The sequence below is a fragment of the Anser anser genome, assembly GCF_964211835.1.
Source record: "Anser anser genome assembly, chromosome: 4".
Taxonomy (NCBI): Eukaryota; Metazoa; Chordata; class Aves; order Anseriformes; family Anatidae; genus Anser; species Anser anser.
The window spans coordinates 7,043,789-7,063,435 of NC_139724.1; the positions used below are offsets into that span (position 1 = coordinate 7,043,789).

General features: G+C 40.1%; 1 protein-coding gene across 4 annotated transcripts in view; it reads left to right on the forward strand.

Annotated features, from left to right (window-relative positions):
* PPP3CA (protein phosphatase 3 catalytic subunit alpha) overlaps positions 1–19,647 on the forward strand; it is a 278,936-nt gene that overhangs the window by 1,879 nt on the left and 257,410 nt on the right. For 2 of the 4 annotated variants that reach the window (XM_083835543.1, XM_083835544.1), the window contains exon 2: positions 6,154–6,890. The exons of 1 other annotated variant lie outside the window; for it this stretch is intronic. In XM_083835543.1, coding sequence (XP_083691669.1) covers positions 6,810–6,890 — 81 coding nt within the window. In that variant the 5' untranslated portion in view covers positions 6,154–6,809. Of the gene's footprint in view, positions 1–6,153; positions 6,891–7,593; positions 7,775–19,647 lie in introns of those variants that run through there. One more of the 4 variants, XM_083835548.1, reaches the window with a different exon arrangement.

Here is a 19,647-nt window from a genome sequence, read left to right on the forward strand (position 1 = left end):
GTGAAGGAATTTAACATTCATGCTGGAGATGTATGAACAGTCACTGTTTCTAAGCAAGGAAAACCTAGTTAAATTATTAAGCAAGTTTAGCACTTGTCATGAAGCAGTGCTATCTTAGAGGGAAAACAAAAAAAAAAATCCATGCTGAAACATGAAAATCATGCCACTGGCATGGTGTCAAGTGTTGTGTTCAGGTTGCCTGGGTGCCCTCAATATGAATTTTGAACTTCAATTTCATTAAATTTACTTCAAGTATAAGCTTCCCTCAAAACATTCTAGATTTATAACACTCATTTGGGGATAATTATATGTTTCTGTAATGTTTTTTAGCTTTACTTACTCAGTAATCTTCTTAAAGCTAATTTCTTGCTAATACTGTTTTTGTTTTTCCTTTTCTGTATATACTGCTATTGTTGGAATAGTGGCTTCTTGTTTGGATATAATTGATGTTCAGTCCATTGCCAGTGTATCTTGCTGCATATATTCCATGTTTGTTTCCTACAGGTCTGCTAAGGTTTGAACAACTTTTCAGCTGTTAAAGAGCTTGAAGTGCTCTTGAAAGATTTATTCGCAGTTCATTATTAACACTTCATTGACTCACAGCTTTCATTGTAAATCTCCCTAATAATACTGTTAGGGTATCTTACAGTACAGACAGTATTGCTCTAATAGCTGGTGTAAGCAGTTGGGAGTATTGCATTTCAGCTGATGTGGTTTGTTTTTGCATCTTAGTAGGAGCTTGTATTTATGTGGAGTTTTTTAGATTCCTATTGTAGTTATGTTAGTGTATCTACCTGTGCACATGAATACTTCATTTTGATATCAGATATTACTGTAGGAATTAAAATGGATTTAGCTGACTGTCCATTCTTCTTGTTTAGTAGAGAAAAGGAGAAACTAAGTGCATGATTTATTTCTAAATATTGGTTAAATCTTATGAAGAGATATCAAAGAATTAGGAGAGTGCTAATCAGTTTGTATGATAGCTTTCAAGGAAGCAAGAAAATAGTGCTGGGGAACATCCTTTTGTTACTTAAGTTCACACTTGCTAAAATAATAAAGAAAATGTAGGAGGAAACATGTGAGTCCGAAGGAAAAAGTTGGTCTACACGATGTCTGTCAGTTAAGGAGAAAAACAGGTCATGTGAGGCAAATCGAATAGCTTCCTCCTCTAGTACCACTGTGATTAAATTGGTTAATGACAGAGATGAAATATAAGTGAATATAAATATAGGTGGCCTGAAACATAAAAGCACTGCCAGTATGTCACAAGAATGATTTGTAACGATCTTTCATTTCATTGTTATATTAAAAAAGTCTGTTTCCTCCCAGAGTGTTCTTGGTGGTCACAGAAGAGTTTTATATAGTTTTGAAGAAACTTCAGATACACTATAACACACGTGTAGATTAAAAAAACCTCACTGAACAGATATAACTGAGAGCAAGAATGAATTTTTTTTAAGTTTTTTTTTTTCTTTTTTCCTCATCTATGCAATACAGTTTTTATTATTGTGATTTAGCTTTTAACATGCATGTGCAGGTAACATTAAACCTCAACATTTTGCTTAAAATTCTACGAGTTGCTTGACATTTAAGTCTTGTAGCAACAAACTGAATTTATCATGCTGTGATTAGAAACAAGTGCAAATGCAGTTTATAGCATAAGAAAGTCAACACCACAATGTAATGCCGTGCAGCAGGCTACTTTTACATACTTGTAAAGGTAATACCTGATGTGTCCTGTCTGCGTCTTATGGTAATTGCTGGTAAATATGAATTTTTAATGCTGCCATCATGGTTGTTTTATGCCTTTATTTGAAAATCTGTCTTGAAGAACTACACTGCTAATAAATCATTTGATGCAGTGCCCAACAGGATGTTCTTAGAAAAAATTAGATTGAATTGATTTCAACTCAAATCCCATTAAATAGACAAAGCAGTGGCTGATGGATTATAAGAAAAGCTTGGTCATAAATGAACTGCTGGTTTGTATTCCCCATCTGCAACCCACAAGCAAAGTGATGACCAGAAAGACAAAAAGTTGTTGTTCGAGCCAGTTCAGACCCCCAAGAGCAGAATACCGCCTTTCATTCCCTTCGCTGAAAGCCTCACTGGATGCAGATGTGCTGGCTTTGTTACACCTAGGTTACTCACTGTCTTTGGGCTGTATTCTTGGCTGATGAAAGTCAAGTTTATCCCTTCTTCACTCTCCTCAAAGTCCGTGGACATACTTTGATATATATATATATATGTATATAAATACATTACTGTTTTTTACTTTGTATGATACAGTATGTTCTTTTCAAAGTGTCAGAATGTCTGCCAGTATGTCTAACAAAGTAGTGACTGCTTGAAGCACACAGAAGTAATGATTGGGTCCTTTATAAAAAAACGTTTATTTAGAATGGTCTGGAAGATAAAGGAAGGGGATACTTGAGCCGTGTTCTTGAAAAACAGTGAATGTACGTGTTGCAAACAGAGAACGACAAATTTAAGACAACTTTGTAGGACTGTGGCAGCATCTGGTGATTTAGAGCTAATGAGGCTATTTACCTCAATGTTTGGGTTTGCAACAGGAGATATCCAGGTTTGTAATGAAATGAGCGTGAAAGTGATGTACGTCCCTAACCAACAGCCAGCAGCCGCTTCTCTTTGACTGAATGTGACTGGGAGACTGGGGTGGCATTGTTTTCATCTCAGTAGCCATGTAACGTGATGCAGTCCTGACATTTGATTTGTTGGGGACTATATGTAATCATTCAAAGCATACTTATTGGACTGTAATGGCTTCTTAAAACAGTGATGATTTGCAGCCTCCTCCTGTTAATTTAGTAATGAGCACAGAGTTAATCTGGTCCAGATTATGGTCAGTATTCTTCAAGTAAAAAGAATCCTTTTCAGATACGACTCCAGCAGAGGAAACCAATAATGTGCCTATTAAGGAGTATTTTCTACTAACATGAAGTTTAAGCACTTCGTGGTACAGTTTTCAAAGACAACTTGTCAGGTGGCAAAGGAATTATAAAGCACCTTTCACCGGAATGATCTTATTCACTTTTTAATTGGAGCTACTCAAAACCAGGTTGTACAAAACACTTCAAAATGAACAGCTCAGTCCTGTCAGAACAGAAGAAATAGACCATGCGACCTAAGAGTTTTGCTAAAATTATAGTCTAATTTGCCAATATTTTACTTTTCAACTAATGAGAAAATCTAACAGTTCCTGTTGCAGAAGCAGTTTAGGCATATATCACGTTGCCATTTACCCACAGGTAACTACTTGCAAAGATAGATTTCATATTTGCCTCTGCCTGTGATATTTGCAGGGCTTTTCTTGAGCTTTTTTTAGAATGGCTGATAAACATGGTAAAATTGTTGTTATTGTTGTGTCCTGTCCTCCCCCGTCTCTTTTTTACTCTCATTGATTTCATTTCAGAGAAAAACAAGTTTGTAGCATCAGCCGCCCAGGAAAGAACTGACATTAGAGTCCCATGAAGGAAAACATATGAGATTATTTAAAATAGCCAGTGGTGCAAATTTACAGAACAGAAACAAAGGATTGCTAGCAGGGATAGAAATAATCAGAACCTGTTAACTCCCAAGAGTGGATGGTTTGCACAATTAAAGAATAATATTTCAAAACTCAAGGAGAGGTGGATTTGGGTTGCTGCATTTCGAAGTTCTGTCCCTGCTAAACATATACTGTAATATGCTAAAATTTCATTAAACCGAGACACAGATGATTATGCAGAAATTCATTGGGGTGTAATTACTGTAATCCTCAAAATAACTGCCACGAGTTGGTTGGCAATCCTAGTTATTGAACTACAAATTGTGAAGGGAAAATATGCTATGATTTGAGACTGGCCACGCCGAATGTTCTGTCTGATAACACCTCAGTCTGCTGCTAATAATGTCCCTCAAAAGCCCTTCCATCCTCAAATTGCAGTGCTGAGAGGTAATAATGGGTATTTTGTGGAACGGGAGAGGTAGGTTCAGCCCAGAAATATTTGTGACCAGTCTGTATTTCCACCCCCAACAAACCTGTGGGAGCAGCTTAATGCTTGGCTCTGCTCATAAAGGGAAGAATTGGAGTCTGAAGGAATATTGCTTCTCTTCTTGATTGTTTGCCTATAGGTCGCGTGGAACTGTTTTGCTTTGTTTTCTCCAAATTGTTTTCTCCAAAATGTTTTCTCCAAACTCAAATGGCAACTTTCCTGAAGGTCGGCTTGCGAATCTCCGACCTCAGTGCCTCCCTACACACAAATCATCGCACATCCTGCTGCATCCCAGGTATTAGTTAGGTGATGCCCATCTGGAGTTGGAAAACACTGTTGCAGCAGCTGGATTATCTCAGTATTCTGGGGGAAAATAAATAAATAAAGCTAATTTAGGTGCACAGAACATGGAAGAGGGGCAGGTCAGAAGAAGCCACAGCTGGTACCTAAGTTAGTGCTGCATCCAGTGGGGCAGAGCTGCAGGGGCGCAGGCGGCAATGTGACTGGGGAGAAAGGAGAAGAAAATACAGCACCGAAGGCAACTTTAAAGAGTTGCTTGTTCAGCATACATTTTTTATTTTTAGTTTTAGTTTTTTAAGCGCCCATATGTAGGCGGATGCTTTGAAAATAGGACAGTGTGATGAGAATGACTGTTAATATTAAACGTATTAGGTAATAGCTTTGCATAAAGTTGAATTTGAAAAATGACTTTTTTTTCTGCCTTTATTTTGCAAGAGTCTTGTGATATATTATCATGATTGGTTTCAGTTAAGTACAGTTTGGAAACCCCTTATTGTTAAATCATTTCCTTCCCTTTTTATAGACTTCTTTTTCTCACATCACCTGCCTCTCTGTGGGTAAATTCGCACGTAGCCAAGAAATGGTCCCGTCATTTTTAAAAGCCCTTCAGGAGGGAGGGAGAGCTAGAGAGAGATGCTCAGTCGGGAATGCTGTTGCACATTCAGCCTCTTCTGGCAGGTGGAACCCGTGGAACCTGATGTTTTCGAGAGCTGTGAAGCTCTGGGTAGCACTGATCCATTTTGTAGGGTATGTAATAACATCTTAATATACTTTCTGTTGGAAAATAAAAGCAAGAGAATTTTTCTGTCTGAATATATAATGTATGAATGACTGCTTTTGAGACACTGATACATAAATTATAGATCGCCTTTCAGATTCCGCACTATGTATTATTAATTAAAAACTAAAGATCTTCATCTACACCCAAGTTACACCCGGATATTTAGGCCACTGGAGAACATATTGCAGTGTTGCAGACTATGTAGCCCAGGCAGAACGCAATAAAATGCTGCCTTTTTGTCATTTATGGGTAGTGGTTCAGTACACAACATGCCCTGAACCTTCTCCTACTGGAGCGGACAGCAGAGCTTTTGCTTTATGAAGAGGAGGCATGAACAAGAATGAACGGATGTTGTATTTTCTTTAAAATAGTAATAAAGGAAGAAATATTTATATCATGCTTTGCCTAGATTATATAATTTCCCACATGGCACGGTGTGCTCCAGGAGATCTCTTTCTCTCTCCCTTTCCCTCCCTCTCTCTCTTCCCACCCCCTCTTTATGATAGATTTTAATGTTATTTGATGGGTGCTGTACTTGCCTGTTAGATTCTTTCTCACTTGGAGGCTTAGAGAGTAAATGGTGAAGACAATCAAAATTGTCTGATATTCCTAATAGCCGAGGCTCTGAAGTAAAATCAAAGAGATAAGAAAGCACGTAATCCCAGCAAGCCACAGTCTGTGGCGATTCCTTTTACGTTAAAACACAAACAGCCTATCTTAGATGACTGAAATGTTGGCTAGCAATTATAGATTCATATTAAAGAACGTATTTAGGGAATGTCCAGTGCTTGTGGGGTTTCTTGTAACCCGAAGAGGATGTGCTATAATTGACAAATAGTCTCAAATTCATCATGTAAGGCAAAATATAATAAAAGCTGTTATCCAGCATGTCTACAGTCACAAATTTAACAGCTATCAGAATGTCTGCCCAAGTCTGCATGACACTTGAAAACATTTTTTTAACTTGTTTTGTGTGGAGACCTACAGACAGTTGTGTGTTTGTTTACGTTGTATGAAGCAGTGATAAATTCTACAGTAATGTATGTTTTTGTGGTTTTTCACTTTTTCTGGCAGAATTGCTCATGCTGGGACCATTACACAGAAAAGGTACAAATGTCATACAAAAGGAACAGAACACAAATAAAGATAAATGCAAGCTACAAAACACAGCCTAGAATGAGAGCTTCACACATCCTGTAGCTCTTGCAGTGGAAACAGAGAAATTCTTCGAGGAGTGGACCTCCTTCAAAACCTGTACAGATCTGAGGTGCTTATTGTCTCACGAACCAGATCTTGTCACAGCCTCCTTAAGCAAAATTTCCAAAGACTCCAGGGGAGTTACCACAGCCAGACATAACTCCCTGAAGTGCATACATGTTAAATTAAAATTAGATTTGGAAGAAGATTCAGTGTGAGGGCTGGCAGGTTCAATCATTATTTCTTGTGTATGAAAAGTTTACGTTAATTAAAAGATTTTCTTTAAGGGATTTCACAGCACTGTAGAAATACCCAAATTTAATTTAAGGACAATGACAGAGTTTTTCAATCAACTTACGGAACAGAAGGAAAAGATCTTTCTGCAGTGTTTCTGACAACTGAACTTAGTGATAAAGGTTTTCAAAAGTCAATCTAAAAAAGAAAAGGGAAAGTTATGCATTAGCAAAATAAAAATCATCAGTAGTCTCGGAGTACAGCTTGTGAATGTAAGTCTACATCCTCAGTGCACATTGATGTCTTTAAGGATTTCACCTAGGGAACTGGTCTCGGGCAGTGAGAGTACCATCCACTTGTTTCCTTTTAGAGATGAGCAGGTAAGTGCCATGTGCTGGTGACCCAATCAAAGAACATTTCCTCCATTGTCTTTCTTGGAAGCAGCTGCCTTCCTGAGCTCCTCCTTATATGCAAGCATCTTGTTTTGAACTGGAGTCCACGTGGCAAACAGCCCTCAAGTGAATATTTGAATGAGTTTTTCTTTTTTTCCTGCTGAATAATCCTGTGCATCCCTTGCAGAGATGAATGAAAACAAGAATGTAAACAGAAGGAGGGATTTGGGGCATGATGCTCTGTCAGCCTGCAGGGGGATGGCTGCTGGGACTTGTAGGTTGCCTAGCACTGCACCCATGTATTTGGCCAGTTGACAGCTGTTGGAACAGAAGGGCCCTAACTGGGCAAAACAAGCGGGTTTCTGAGGCCTGTCTCACCACCCAGCCCAAGCACAGCGGCTGCCTCCATCCCTCGAGGCTCTTCTCCCTTGTGCGTCACCTCCTTCGCTGCAGCCTCCTTCCCCGCCTCCCATACCAGCCATAGGGAAGAGGGCAAGGGGTGGGCTGTGCCAAGGTGAAAAACGATGTGGCATTGTAGGGGATTGAAAAGCACTGGCCCTTTTTCCGTTTCCACGCTCTGGGAAGCCCACATCACCAGAAGCTGTTCTGGTCGTACCCTGTGAGGAACCCTCAGGGGCACAGTGATTCAGAGCCACACCACTGAGTCATAGTTCAGCGAAAGTGACTTTCACGAAATACTTCTTGTGCATTTTCTAGCTAAGCAGGATGGCAGCAAGGTCAAAAGTTATGCTGATCCAGAGATTAATGGAAACACATCTGAAGTTCCAGTACTTAGAAGCAAGAAGTTTGGAAATGAGATTGAATCTGGGGCATTGAGTTTAGGACAAGACCTCAGATGCAGAGGATGGAAGGTACCTTTCACCTTTATTTTGAACCTCTGATGCCGTCAGGGACAATATTCTGGATGTTGAAAAAATCAAATTCAAAATTACAGTGCCTTTCTTTCCTGCTTCCCTGTGCTCCAGGGGAGAACAGAAGTTAGCTTTCCTCCTCTACCAGTCACAAATCATACCTTCTTCCATCACTTCATACATGCAGGAATGCACACAAGTACTCCTGCATGTGAGAGCAATGGATACATCTCTCTCACCCACCTATTTTAGTATCCTATAAGCAAACAGATTATTCTATTTTCAGTCTCCTGTGCAGAGTTTTATGGTGCATGTGCAGATATGAAATCAAAGGATTCAGGCAATGCTGACATTCCCATCATGTTCCCACGCCTCAGAATAAATTGTTGTGGTTTTTGTTAGCACACTGCAGTTCTGTGGGGCTTGCCTTTTGAATATACTGCTTCAAAGCAGGTTTTTGGAAATAGCTATTGTGGCAGCAGGATGCTGAGTGGTGTGTGGGCTGTGTGAAAGTGGCTCAGATGTGGAACTCCAGCATCATGGCTCACAGGGATTATCAAGCACCAAGTAAGCAATGCAATAAAAGCTGCAAAGTGAAGGCAGACGCTCTCTGACTTCCACGGTGCAGAAAACCAACACTTGTTCCTCTGAGCCTTGTCACCCGTCACATTGTACAGAACAGGGAAGATGAGCTGTGGTGCACGGCAACTGTGTACAGTGATGTATATTTGAAAATCCTCAAGGGTAGAGCCAGGTTGTTGTCACCAAAATGAGAATTATGGTGCACACGGAGCAGCCGTTTAGTCGTGTGTTTTTGTCTCTGGATGTGGTGAGGGCTGCTTTAAGAGGAAGAATAGTGTCGAGGCAGACAGCCTAGGTGAAAGCCATGGTGCAATGTCTGTTTCCTAGTATTTAACGAGAGCAGCTAGAAACGGAAGGTTTAGCTTCAAAAGCTAAGCAAGAGTAAACCTAAAACCAATGGCATACTTGTATTCCAGACAGCTGTTCTTTCTGGAATTTTGTAGTATTTTATTGATCTTTTCTCTCTTTTTGAAACCAGTGTAGTTAATCAAGTCCACTGAAACCAGTGGGAAGATTCTTATCAGCGTTAGTGGATATAGGATCAGTCCTTTAGACATGGAGCTAGCTTTAGATGTAGAAGGATGCAAAACTCAATGTGGAAATATAGAAATATATGTATATACTTAAAGTGTTTATACACAGAGATATATGCATATATATAAGCTTAAAACATTTCTGAAGCAATTGCGTAGAGTGAATGCTATTTGCAGGACAGTGTATTTCATGGCAGTCATTTATTATGCCTTAATTGCAGTGCTGTTTGTGAGTAATTTGGTACCTTTCTTGCTATCTAACCCCGTGTGACACCACATATGCTACCTATTTCATATCCAGGCCACAGATATTCAGGTGTGTATACCTCGAATGTATTGTAGAGCCTTGTAACAAAGTGTTTTCCTCCTCTGTCTTTGATTAACTAAAATCTGGACAGCTCAGGTTTGAAATACAGTAGAGGTTGTTTTTGTTGGTGGTGGTGGTGGTGGCTTTTTGTTTGTTTGTTTGTCGATTTTGCTTTAATTGACTCATTCCAAGGAAGTTTATATATTTATTTATTCCCTTGTGGGTGTAGAAAGTTGACACCATGTACATAGATGTATGTATGTGTCTGTGGATACTACACACAGGATTTTGTTACGCATACTGGTTGTATGTCTCTCTCCTGTTTATTCTTGAAAAATTGAAGAGGAAAGTGGTTTTGGGTTAAGCGGTTAGAATTATGTATATGGTAGACAATTATGTTTAAGCAGAGATCTAAAAATGAGATTGCAGGAAAGCTATAAATATTGGCCATATTTTGAAGTGAATAGACATAGCACTCCTTCCCACATCCAAAGCTGCCACTTTATATTTGGAAAGAAAAGTGATACCTTTATGCAGCACACGCATGCGTTTCCTTTGCTGAGTTACCTCCTTGTTCAGTGAAGACAGTAGTCTCGCAACTGTCCGTGCGGATTAAACTGAATGGAAAAACTCCTGTATTTTTTAAATAGAGCAGGCCTGTTCCCATTATCAGGATGTTGCAATGGAGCCCAGCAGATGTTCTGCCAACAGAACAGTGCAGCTCACTTGGACATTCTTGTATGAACACCAAAAATACATTCGATACATATGCATACTACCATTTGATATTAAAACATAACACATTGAACTATTTAGTCTGCAGGTGGTGCAAAGGTTTTCTCTTGTCTGAGGAGTCAGAAACTCCTACAGAAACTCCAGGCCGAGTCCTGAGCCACCGACACAATTTGTAACGTGAACCTACTGCAGGCCTCGGGAGATAATCTGATTACTCAGACAGAGCAGGTACCAAAGAATATGAAATTGAAGCTCCAAGTTAATACATTTTTCAGTTAACTTCTTGCTGTTTTTTTCCTTTTTGAGCAGCATTGCTTTTTATTTGAGTGAGTTGTATGTCCACAGGAAGGCAGATGGGTACAGATCCTGACCTATGTTATACTGTAGGTGGGACACCGTGAGATGACATTTCAGTGCCTTATTTAGTGCAGGGCAGAGGACAAAAAGACCTTGTAACACATGGTAACCTTGCAAAGAAGAGTCTGGGTGAAGAGTCACAGATGCCTCACTGCAAAGTAGCCATGATGCCAGCTCCAAAATGCGTGGGCTTGTACTCAGGTGATTTAGGGCCCTTAAAATATCTCCTTTCATCATCACGTTTTTCTGAGTACTTTCATTACATGGATTAGGACAGTAAGAGCTGAAGTTACCACAAACTTCTCTGAATCAAGTCTTTTGTCTGATCTGAACAATAAAAGGTCTTCCGATGGAGCAAGTGAAATGCTCACTGCAAAGCCCCTACCTGCTTTTTGTTTTCTGTGAAGTTTTTGAGTGCTTTTCCTCCGTTTGTGCCTGGGACACTTGAAATGTCCATCAGAAAAGTCAGGAACTTCTGTTTCTTTAGAAATGAGAACTGAGATTCTCACTGAATGTACTGACTGCAGTGCCTGAACCACAAGAAAAAATATCAAATACTATGAGATTTTCCAATAACACAGCGAATTGCCTAAGTTGCAGAAGCAATTAAAGAGAGGCACTGCATAAGGGATGTCCTATAGTTAATATGAGGTAATATAGGGCTTTTTTGTTTTTATTTTATTTTTTTTTGTAATAGAAGAATCTTAGCTCTCTGCACTACTCCTTATGCCAATCTATGCTGTTGTAGGTGGTGAGAAAATGAATTATGCTTGAAATTACCATTTCCTAACAGATTGAAACTCATAACTGGCAAACTTGCCCATTCATAGCAGCTATTTCTTCAAAAGTGTAGGAATGAGAAACCAAACCTTTCAATTTTTTATGACCTGTGGCAATTTTTCAAATTACATGAGACAGTCATAGTGCAGGATGACATTGGGGAAGATACATAAAGGACATGAGCACTTATCAAAATAGTGCAAGCAAGCACAATTTCATGGCAGCCTACCAGCAGCTGGAGTCAAAGGTGTAAGTGAAGACATTTGACTCTAAAATGCCCCAGTACTTTCATCCCCACTAATTGTCAGGCCCAAGATCAACATCTTTTGACTTCTGCCACGTGTACAATGGCTGTCGGACAGAGCAGAGACCATAGCCTGGCTGTAAGGCTCATTAGAGCTTAATTGTCCTCTCTGGAAAGCAGGGAGGCAGCACATGGCCCTATGTTCGTATTGCATCTGTTGCAGTCAGGAAGCATAACCCTATGGGCACTGAAGCTGTAGTTCGAGAAGCCAGCAGGCCTCCCTGGTGAGGTGTCAGAAGCCACCAATAATTTCACCAGCAGAAGCTGTGCAATTGTTGAACTCAAGATGCAGACATCTCACATACACATTATCCCCACTGTTTCTTTTTTCACCACTGCACTTAGTTTCTGATCAGTCTGATTACCTGGAGTAGATGGATTCTGTTCCTGACCCCCTGACATTTGCTTCTCTTTCCCTTCCGTCCTTCATCTCTTGCTCATCTTCCCCACTTTCCTTTTGATCTTTTTTAATTTGCAGGTCTTGCAGGAAAATACACAGTTACCACCATAACAACATCAATATTATTAGAGAGAGGTGTCTTTGATCTTTTTTCCAATAAAGTCAACGCAGAAAACTTCTAATTTGTGCTGAAGGGGTGTTCCACACATCTTGCCACTTTAATGAACTTCAACTCGGCGTTTTACAGTCTTGTTTAAGAGATCACTGAATACATTTCGAATGCTACCACTACAAAAACAAGGTATCAGAAAGGACAGCGCTCTTCAGAGGGACAAATCCAAGCAGTGGCTGGTGAAAGTTGCAAATTTGTTCTCAGGGCATGTTCAGTTCTCCTACCGTTAGAATAATCAGAAGTATTTGCTGTCGTTCATAAAGACATTTGTTGAAGCAATATCAAATATTTGGAGAAGCACAAGTACAGAAGGTCTGTTGCTTTATTTCATATTAATTATAGCCACATTGTCTATATTTGTGCAAACACAAAATGAGAAAATTCCTTTTCTGAAATGACTTCTGCTGTAAGCAGATTAGGTCCCACACAGACAGAACAGAAACAGGAATATAATGGAATAAATGTTATAAATTATTGTTTTCCTATTTTACTCTTGTTTTATATAAATCTTAACTAGTTAGCTATTTACTGTCCCCTTTCCCATGTTATTACTGCAACCTTTTTCAATGTCTTCATTCCCTTTGAATATCTTCCTATCTTTTCAACAGCAAAGCATCAAACTAATGTCACATTAAGCCTGGTTTCTATGTGAAATGTTTCTGTGAAATCTTATAAAGACTTCACTTATCCTCTTTAGTCCCTGTATAAATAGCATAGCCATTTTTTCCTTTGTCAATCTTACAGTCTTTCTGCAATTTTTGAAGCTGTGCAGGCTCCCTCTGGTGGTCAACTGCCACTGGCAAGCTCAGAAATATTTTCGGTAACGGGGAGGTAGATTGTAGGAGTTTAATAGGGAGATTAATTCTTACATTTTGCTCTTTATTTATGTGGATTATCATTAACAATGTAAGTTAATATAAACATAGAAATATAGTTGGATTAATTAATAAGTATACATAAATATAGAAGTATAAAACTAAATTTGTCATGATACTCTAACAGTCTTCTAAGACTACTATTTCATTTACAAATATTTTGGTACCTTAGTTGCTAACGTGCAAACCAAGCACTGTTTCTTCCTTTCAAAGACTGCAAGATAAGGAAAGTTCCTTTTAGCAGAATTTATCATCAGGCAATGATATCAGGGCTGAATAAGAAACAATCATCTTGCCCCCGTTTCCATCTTTCCAGATGCTGTTCTCACTTCTTTTCCATTTGTGATTTAGTCCTCCAAGACTGGAATGGTTAGAGAGTTTGGCCATTCATCCTTCATATCAGCAGGTTTGAGCTTTTGTCATTCCCTGTATTGCAGCTGTGTGGATCACATGCAAACCTTTTTTCTCTTCCCTTCTTGGGGGGGCAGTTTGCAGTACATATAAGACATGCATCATAAAGCCAAGCATAGCTGTGTTGCCCATTTTCCTGATAAAGATATCAGGCTTTGTTTATTAAAAAAAAAAAAAAAAAGAAGCGCATCTTGAATGCTTTTATTTCTATAAGGCATTTTTCAATATTTTGTTATTTTTATCTTGAGTTACGTGAGTTTTAACAGCACAGTTCAAAGACTGAATGTGAACTGTGAACCATTTCTTCAGTTATTTTTTTAGGCTAATCCAGTGCCAACTAAAATCAGTGAAAGCCATGGACTTCATCAGAGGTAAATCTTCCTCTTAATTTACTTGCATTCAGAACATAAAAGATAAAAAATCACCTCTCTTCATGGCCTGAGCGGGCCAAGTGCACCTCAAAACAGACCTTCGCACAGAAAAGATGTGTTTGATGGTTCCTCAGTGGAATAACACCACTCATGGCTCAGCCATGGAAACAAGTCTGTAGGGACTGGATGGCAGAAGAAACCCAACTAGATGCTCTTTACAAAACATCCCGGTTTTAAGCCAACAGCCGTGTTCTTCACCCCACTCTCCCTGTCTACTGTGTGTTGCAAAGCCATGTTGCAATGTCTTCAGAAGCAGGCCGTTCGACCAAAACCACTGCGGCCACAGCTGCAAGCATGCACGGCCAAACAGGACACATGAGCTCTATCCATTTGCCATTATTTTGCTGGCGTATGCCTGTCAGTGGCAAATGCATAGCCGGGCAGGGCTGCAATACCACGCTTCATTCTGAGGCAGCTGAAGAACAGTCAGAGCCACCCTCCACCTTGCGAAGCCTTCCTGAGAAGGAAATAGGGGGTCTTGTGTGTTCTCTCTGCACGCTGGGAGACAGCTGGGGTCAAGCAGGGAGAGTCACTGCAACAACTCAGCAACTTGGTCATCGTTTATTTAGATGATCAGGGACTTAGGGCTTGCTTGGATGCGCGAAGGTAGAAAGATTTCTTCCATGCTGCATCTCCTTCACATGAATATACTTGGCAGACAAGGACATTTGAAGCACCTCTCTATGGATTTGACACAACTTGGCCCTACAGCCAGAAGAAAAGTTGTTGTTTCAACTACAGGGAACAGTGCACACTGTTTGGGAAGGCAAATTCAGCTGACTGTACACATAATCCCACTGGTTTTGGCCACTGTGCCCCTTCAGCAAGAGATAGGATTGAAGGAGACACTATACCGTCATCTAGAAAAGTGAAAGACAAAAAAAGTGCCAATTGCCTCTTTGCAATTATCTAGTATAGGGCATAAAATCCTTAATTTCTTACACTGTATTACACAAGTGATCTGAAAGTACATTTTGCCTTTGTGTACATTGATACTTCACCGAGTTCATTGGTGAAATGATGCCAAAATTCTGACTGTGGCTAATCAAACTGAGCTAAGAACTGATCATAAGCCAGACTGAGCAATTCTGAGGTTTTCTGAAGTATTCTTGAAAAGAAATCCCAGGAAAAAATAATTGACAGAATATATCTGACATTTTCTTTGAGTATGTGCATGCTGTACTGTTTCTGTAATGTGTCTAGATATTCCTTATGAAAATTCTGCTTAGCTCCCAGACTCCTTTTGAATTAAGCAGGGAGAATTAAACAGGCAGACCTAGAACTATATTGTTTTTAGAATTCTGATTCGTATTTAAGCATGGGAAATATTTTTTTTTGGTTTACAAGGATGCAATAACATTGCTAAAGATCTTAGCATATGTTGACTGAGATTTTTTTTTTTTGTTTCTGAGCATGTTAAAAGGTCTCTGGTCAGTTCCCCGACTACTTTGAAAAGAGAAGATTCTATGAAGCCAATAAGGCTCCAGTGTGTCCAGCCATGTCGAGAATGAAGGAAAAACTTCCCTTAAAACAAAGGAGGCAACTACTCTTTGTGGCAAAGGACCATCTTTGACATTCATGAACATGTTCCTATACCCATGGGAAGTCTGATCCACATGTCTAAATCATTCAGGTGACTTCTTCCAATTATTTCAACAGCTTTTGGATAGATCCTCAATTTCCTCAATGGGATTTACATTTTCACAGTAACAGATCCCCAGGCTTTCAATAGTCTATCGGGAAAAGTATAATCTAATATATTTACTTCAATTTGCAAAAGTTTCAAAGAAACAGGCTATGAACTCTGGAAAACTATTGAGCTAAGGACCACCTGTATTCTGTTTGTAGCTCCTAGGTCCACAAAATTTCATCTCTTAGGAAAATGAGCTGTTTGCCATGGCCAAACTATTGGAATCTGAATATGGTCCACAGAGCTTAGCCAATTCAGAAGTGAACATACCCAGTCAACTTGAAAGTCTCTTCCACATGCCGACAGGAAAAAGAGATCACAGTGAAGGATTTTATCTAATTCATACTGTTTATGAGAGTGAATGCTGTAAGTTCCAGCTCAGCGAGGTGCGGTAACTTATCGTACCTCTCTTGCAACGCACATCAAATTCAAATCAGGGTCCAGGTAGAGTGGGCATGTCTTCTCTGATAGTCTAATATAAAGGTGGTTCTCAGTGGAGATTAGAAAACCTATATACAATTTATAGAGAAGGATATCTCTCTTCTTATCTAAACTATATAAAAACCTTTCTTAAGGAAACCCTGTGTGTGGCCATAGTTGTTCACTCTGCGAGCAGAGATGTAGAAAGAAGAAAGCAGGGGAAGTCACATCAAAAGCATCAGGAACAGCAGGAGAACTGAGAGAGTTTTTGAAACTAGTTTCGTACACTCATTTCTTTTTTAATTGCTTTGATCTTTTGAAAAGTCCATGTTAAGCACTGAGAAAGTGGAATACAGAACACTCACATTGCTGCATGAATTCAGCTGCTGTACTGGAGCTGAAATAGATGAACATTTCTTTTTTTTTTGGTGTGCAGACTTTATTAACAGAAGAGCAAGAAAAAGTAGATTTTAATATATTTTTATTAGAACATTAGAACATTAGATATTGCGTTTTAGGCGGTGTCATGAAAGGTGATTTTTCTGACTACTTTTGTGATCGGTTAGGAATATGGGCTGTTTGGGAATATAGGAGCGGGGATGAGAAAGGGATATAAATGCTATGCTGTACTGGCCCAGTAGTATTTTCTCAGTCAGTGTACCGTAAGAGCACCAGCTGGCTGTTAGTGGCATGTGGAAAAGCACCTCTGGGTGCTGCACAGTCTCTGGATTGGTGCAGGAGAACACCTGGTTGAGCAGCTTTTGGTTGAGAGTATTTCTGTGGAGGGACTGAGCTGATGTATGGAAACTCCAAAACATCATTTACCAAAAATAATTGCTCTCGGGGTGATTTACTGCTTGTTTGCTCTGCTTTTTCCTATAGCCAGGACTTCATCCTTCCTTGAATGAACATTGTATGACAGGAAGGAAAAGGTGTCACCTATGAGGCAGAGCAATGTTTATTATAGGGAAGGGAGGCTCCTTTATTACTGGTCCCCTTTATTATAGGGAAAGGAAGGGACCAGGGCTCTGGTCCCTCTGCCCAGAATTCTGTATTATCTAATAGCTGTTGTACAGAAAACTGCAAAAATGGTCTTTTCAGCATGGACTGGGCCTGTAACTGCTGTGGGATTGCATTTGGTCTATGTTCTCTTTCTGTATTTTGGAGACGTGGCACCACGCACAAAGTAGTTGACAGCACAAGTGCCAGGAGCTGACAACAGCACGGTAGTCAGGGCACTCTTAGGAGATGGGGACGTCTGACAAACATTTCAGGCACATTCAGCAGCACTTGTGTCAAAATAATGTAGAAGACAATCACTACATTTCCCACGCACAATAAGACAAAGGTGGGAGAGAAGGCTGAAGAGGTGTGTACCATTCAGTGATGACGGGCTTTGGCATTTTCATAAAGGAGAGCTTTTGGCACTGACAGCGCTGAAAGGTCAAAGGCTCTGGAGTTTGTTGACAGACAGCTAGGTTTCAGGACTGTGGTTTTAGCTATATGCTCCTAAATTCTGTTTATAGGCACCTTAGTCAACTAAATCTCTTTTATTTGGTATACAACCCTTTCTCTCCTTTGGCTTCCTGCGATGTCTACCCTCTCCTTCCATGCTGAAAGAGACGTTGCTTACTTACTCCCTGGAAAACACACTGGCATGGCAGCAGGGACAGTAACTAGCCAGGTAGTCATGAAGGAATGTAACATAAAAGCTCTCTGATTATGGCATCTCTATGCCCACAGTAGGCAGTTTAATTTTTTGAATGGTGTGTCCTAGGAGTTTAAGGCAATGGACTTGAATTAATGTCAATAAAAGCCTAGAAATTTGAGCAGAAGTATCAGGCAGATGGTACTTTGTCAAGACTCATCATAATAGCCTTACAGTGCACTTCATACAGAAATTAATAATCATTGAAAATCTTTATCCCACTGCCCCAGTGTGAAGACATTTCTGCATCAGCTGAAAAACTGCTGTTTTCAAATGCCGAGCACTGGCTGAAATAATATAACCATTCAACATATTTTTAGGTTGTTGCAGGGACCCGTAAATCACAGCTCATGGATCATGTGGATTTCTTACTAGAATCACAACCTTTTCACTTGATATAAATCCTCCAACCACATGGTTCCTGGCCAAAGCCACAGAGAACGCGTGAGCCAGGCTTAACATGCAAAAGTTATGAAGGATCCAGTTTCTCTCTTTAGGGAATAAATGAATAAGCCGAGAAAACGACTCAGGAGGTCTCAGGAGAGCAGATCCCGCAAGGAGTGTTACCACCTGTCAGCAGACATCTTGGCTTCCAGTTAGTAGTTGTAGTATATGTGCAAGATCAGCATCGGTAAGCCAGCCTGGAGACCGCTTCGTTCTCTGTCAGCAATTAGATCACTTGATTAGCACAAGTAATTTAGCAAGAGTATTTAAAAGGATTAAGAAAACCCTTAGAGGAGCCTTGGATTAGGAGGAAAACAAGGTGAAATGGTGCTTTTATGTGGCTTTTAGGCAAAGTACTAAAGGTGTCAGCCTGCAAGGTGTACCATATGGAATATGCACGCTTTGGAGGCCAAATAAGTTGCATAAAAGGAATAATCCCACAGGGAGCAGACTTTCCTCCAGAGGAATGAGGAGGTAAGGACAAAACAGGGTTTCTGAAGTGGTATAGAATAGTTTTCTTATGAAGAAATAAACCCAAAGATCTGACAACACCTCAGGCTGATGTATAAATTTGTGAGACTGCTTGCAGAATATGCAAGAGCATGAGCTAGCAAGAAAAAGAAGCCTTTCTGTGGAAAGGATGCCTTCCTGGGTGTGCCCAACCCCCTCAGGAATCTGGAAGCAGTAAGGGGGAGAACTGCTGCTGCCTGCTGCAGGTGGGAAAGGGTCAGTAAGCCTGGGTGTCTCAGTGTTGTTTCCCAATGGCAGGCTTTTCTTACCTCTTCTTTTGTTTGGCTGGGGCAGGATTAGCTATGGAGACTTCTCCTTGGGCTTGTGCTGGAAATGTTTTAGAGCAGAGAATGAAATACTTGTGTTGGCTCAAGTTTTTGGAGGGCTTCAGTGTGTTTTTGTTTTTGTTTTTTTAAACTCTGTAACCCAGGCGCTGGTGAAGAGTTTTGGTTCAAGCTACATTGAAGAGGTAACGCTGCAAGCTGGAAGGTGCATGGTGCAGAGGGCTGCGGAGAGATGCCTTTCCCCTGTTAGATAGAGTATGGGACAGGACCTCCCCTGGCTTTAAGGATACAGAGTGGGAGTTCGCACCCTGCTGGATGGCATGGAGGTGTTCCTACCATTTCCCAAGCACTTGTACAAAGAGCAGCCTCTGGGGTAGGCAGAAACATTATGAAGGGTGCAGGTGATGAAAGAATAATCCCATTCATTATGGTTATTCACTCAGGATAGTTCTTTGGTCAGATTTAGTGGTTGTATTTCCAGGTTTGGGAAGGTAATTAAAACTGCAGCCTAGCTAGGCCTAGGTTCCCATATCTTCCAACTTTCTTTGGCACAAGAGATTAGCGATATTAATTAGTTCCAAACAAGGTAAATGTCCTTTGCTTTTTGTGCACTTGGGCAGATCCTGGCTGGCTGCAGGCACTGAGCCTTCACAGCAGCACACACAAAATGTATAGAAGCAGCCCAGGGGGGTTTGTCTTTCTACTCGCCCATGCACTGCAGGATCCTACCGCACACTCTTGTATCATTTTAGATAGATTAGCATGCAGTGCACGGTTTCATCCTGTAAAGAAACAGAGAGGAACAGTTCCTTATATGTAGTTTTAACTATCTTGGTTAATGGTTCACAAAAAGAGAGGAAAGAAATGAAGACTAAATTGAACTGGGGAGAACTTTTTCATATTCGGTTATTAAAAAGGAAAAATTAAAAA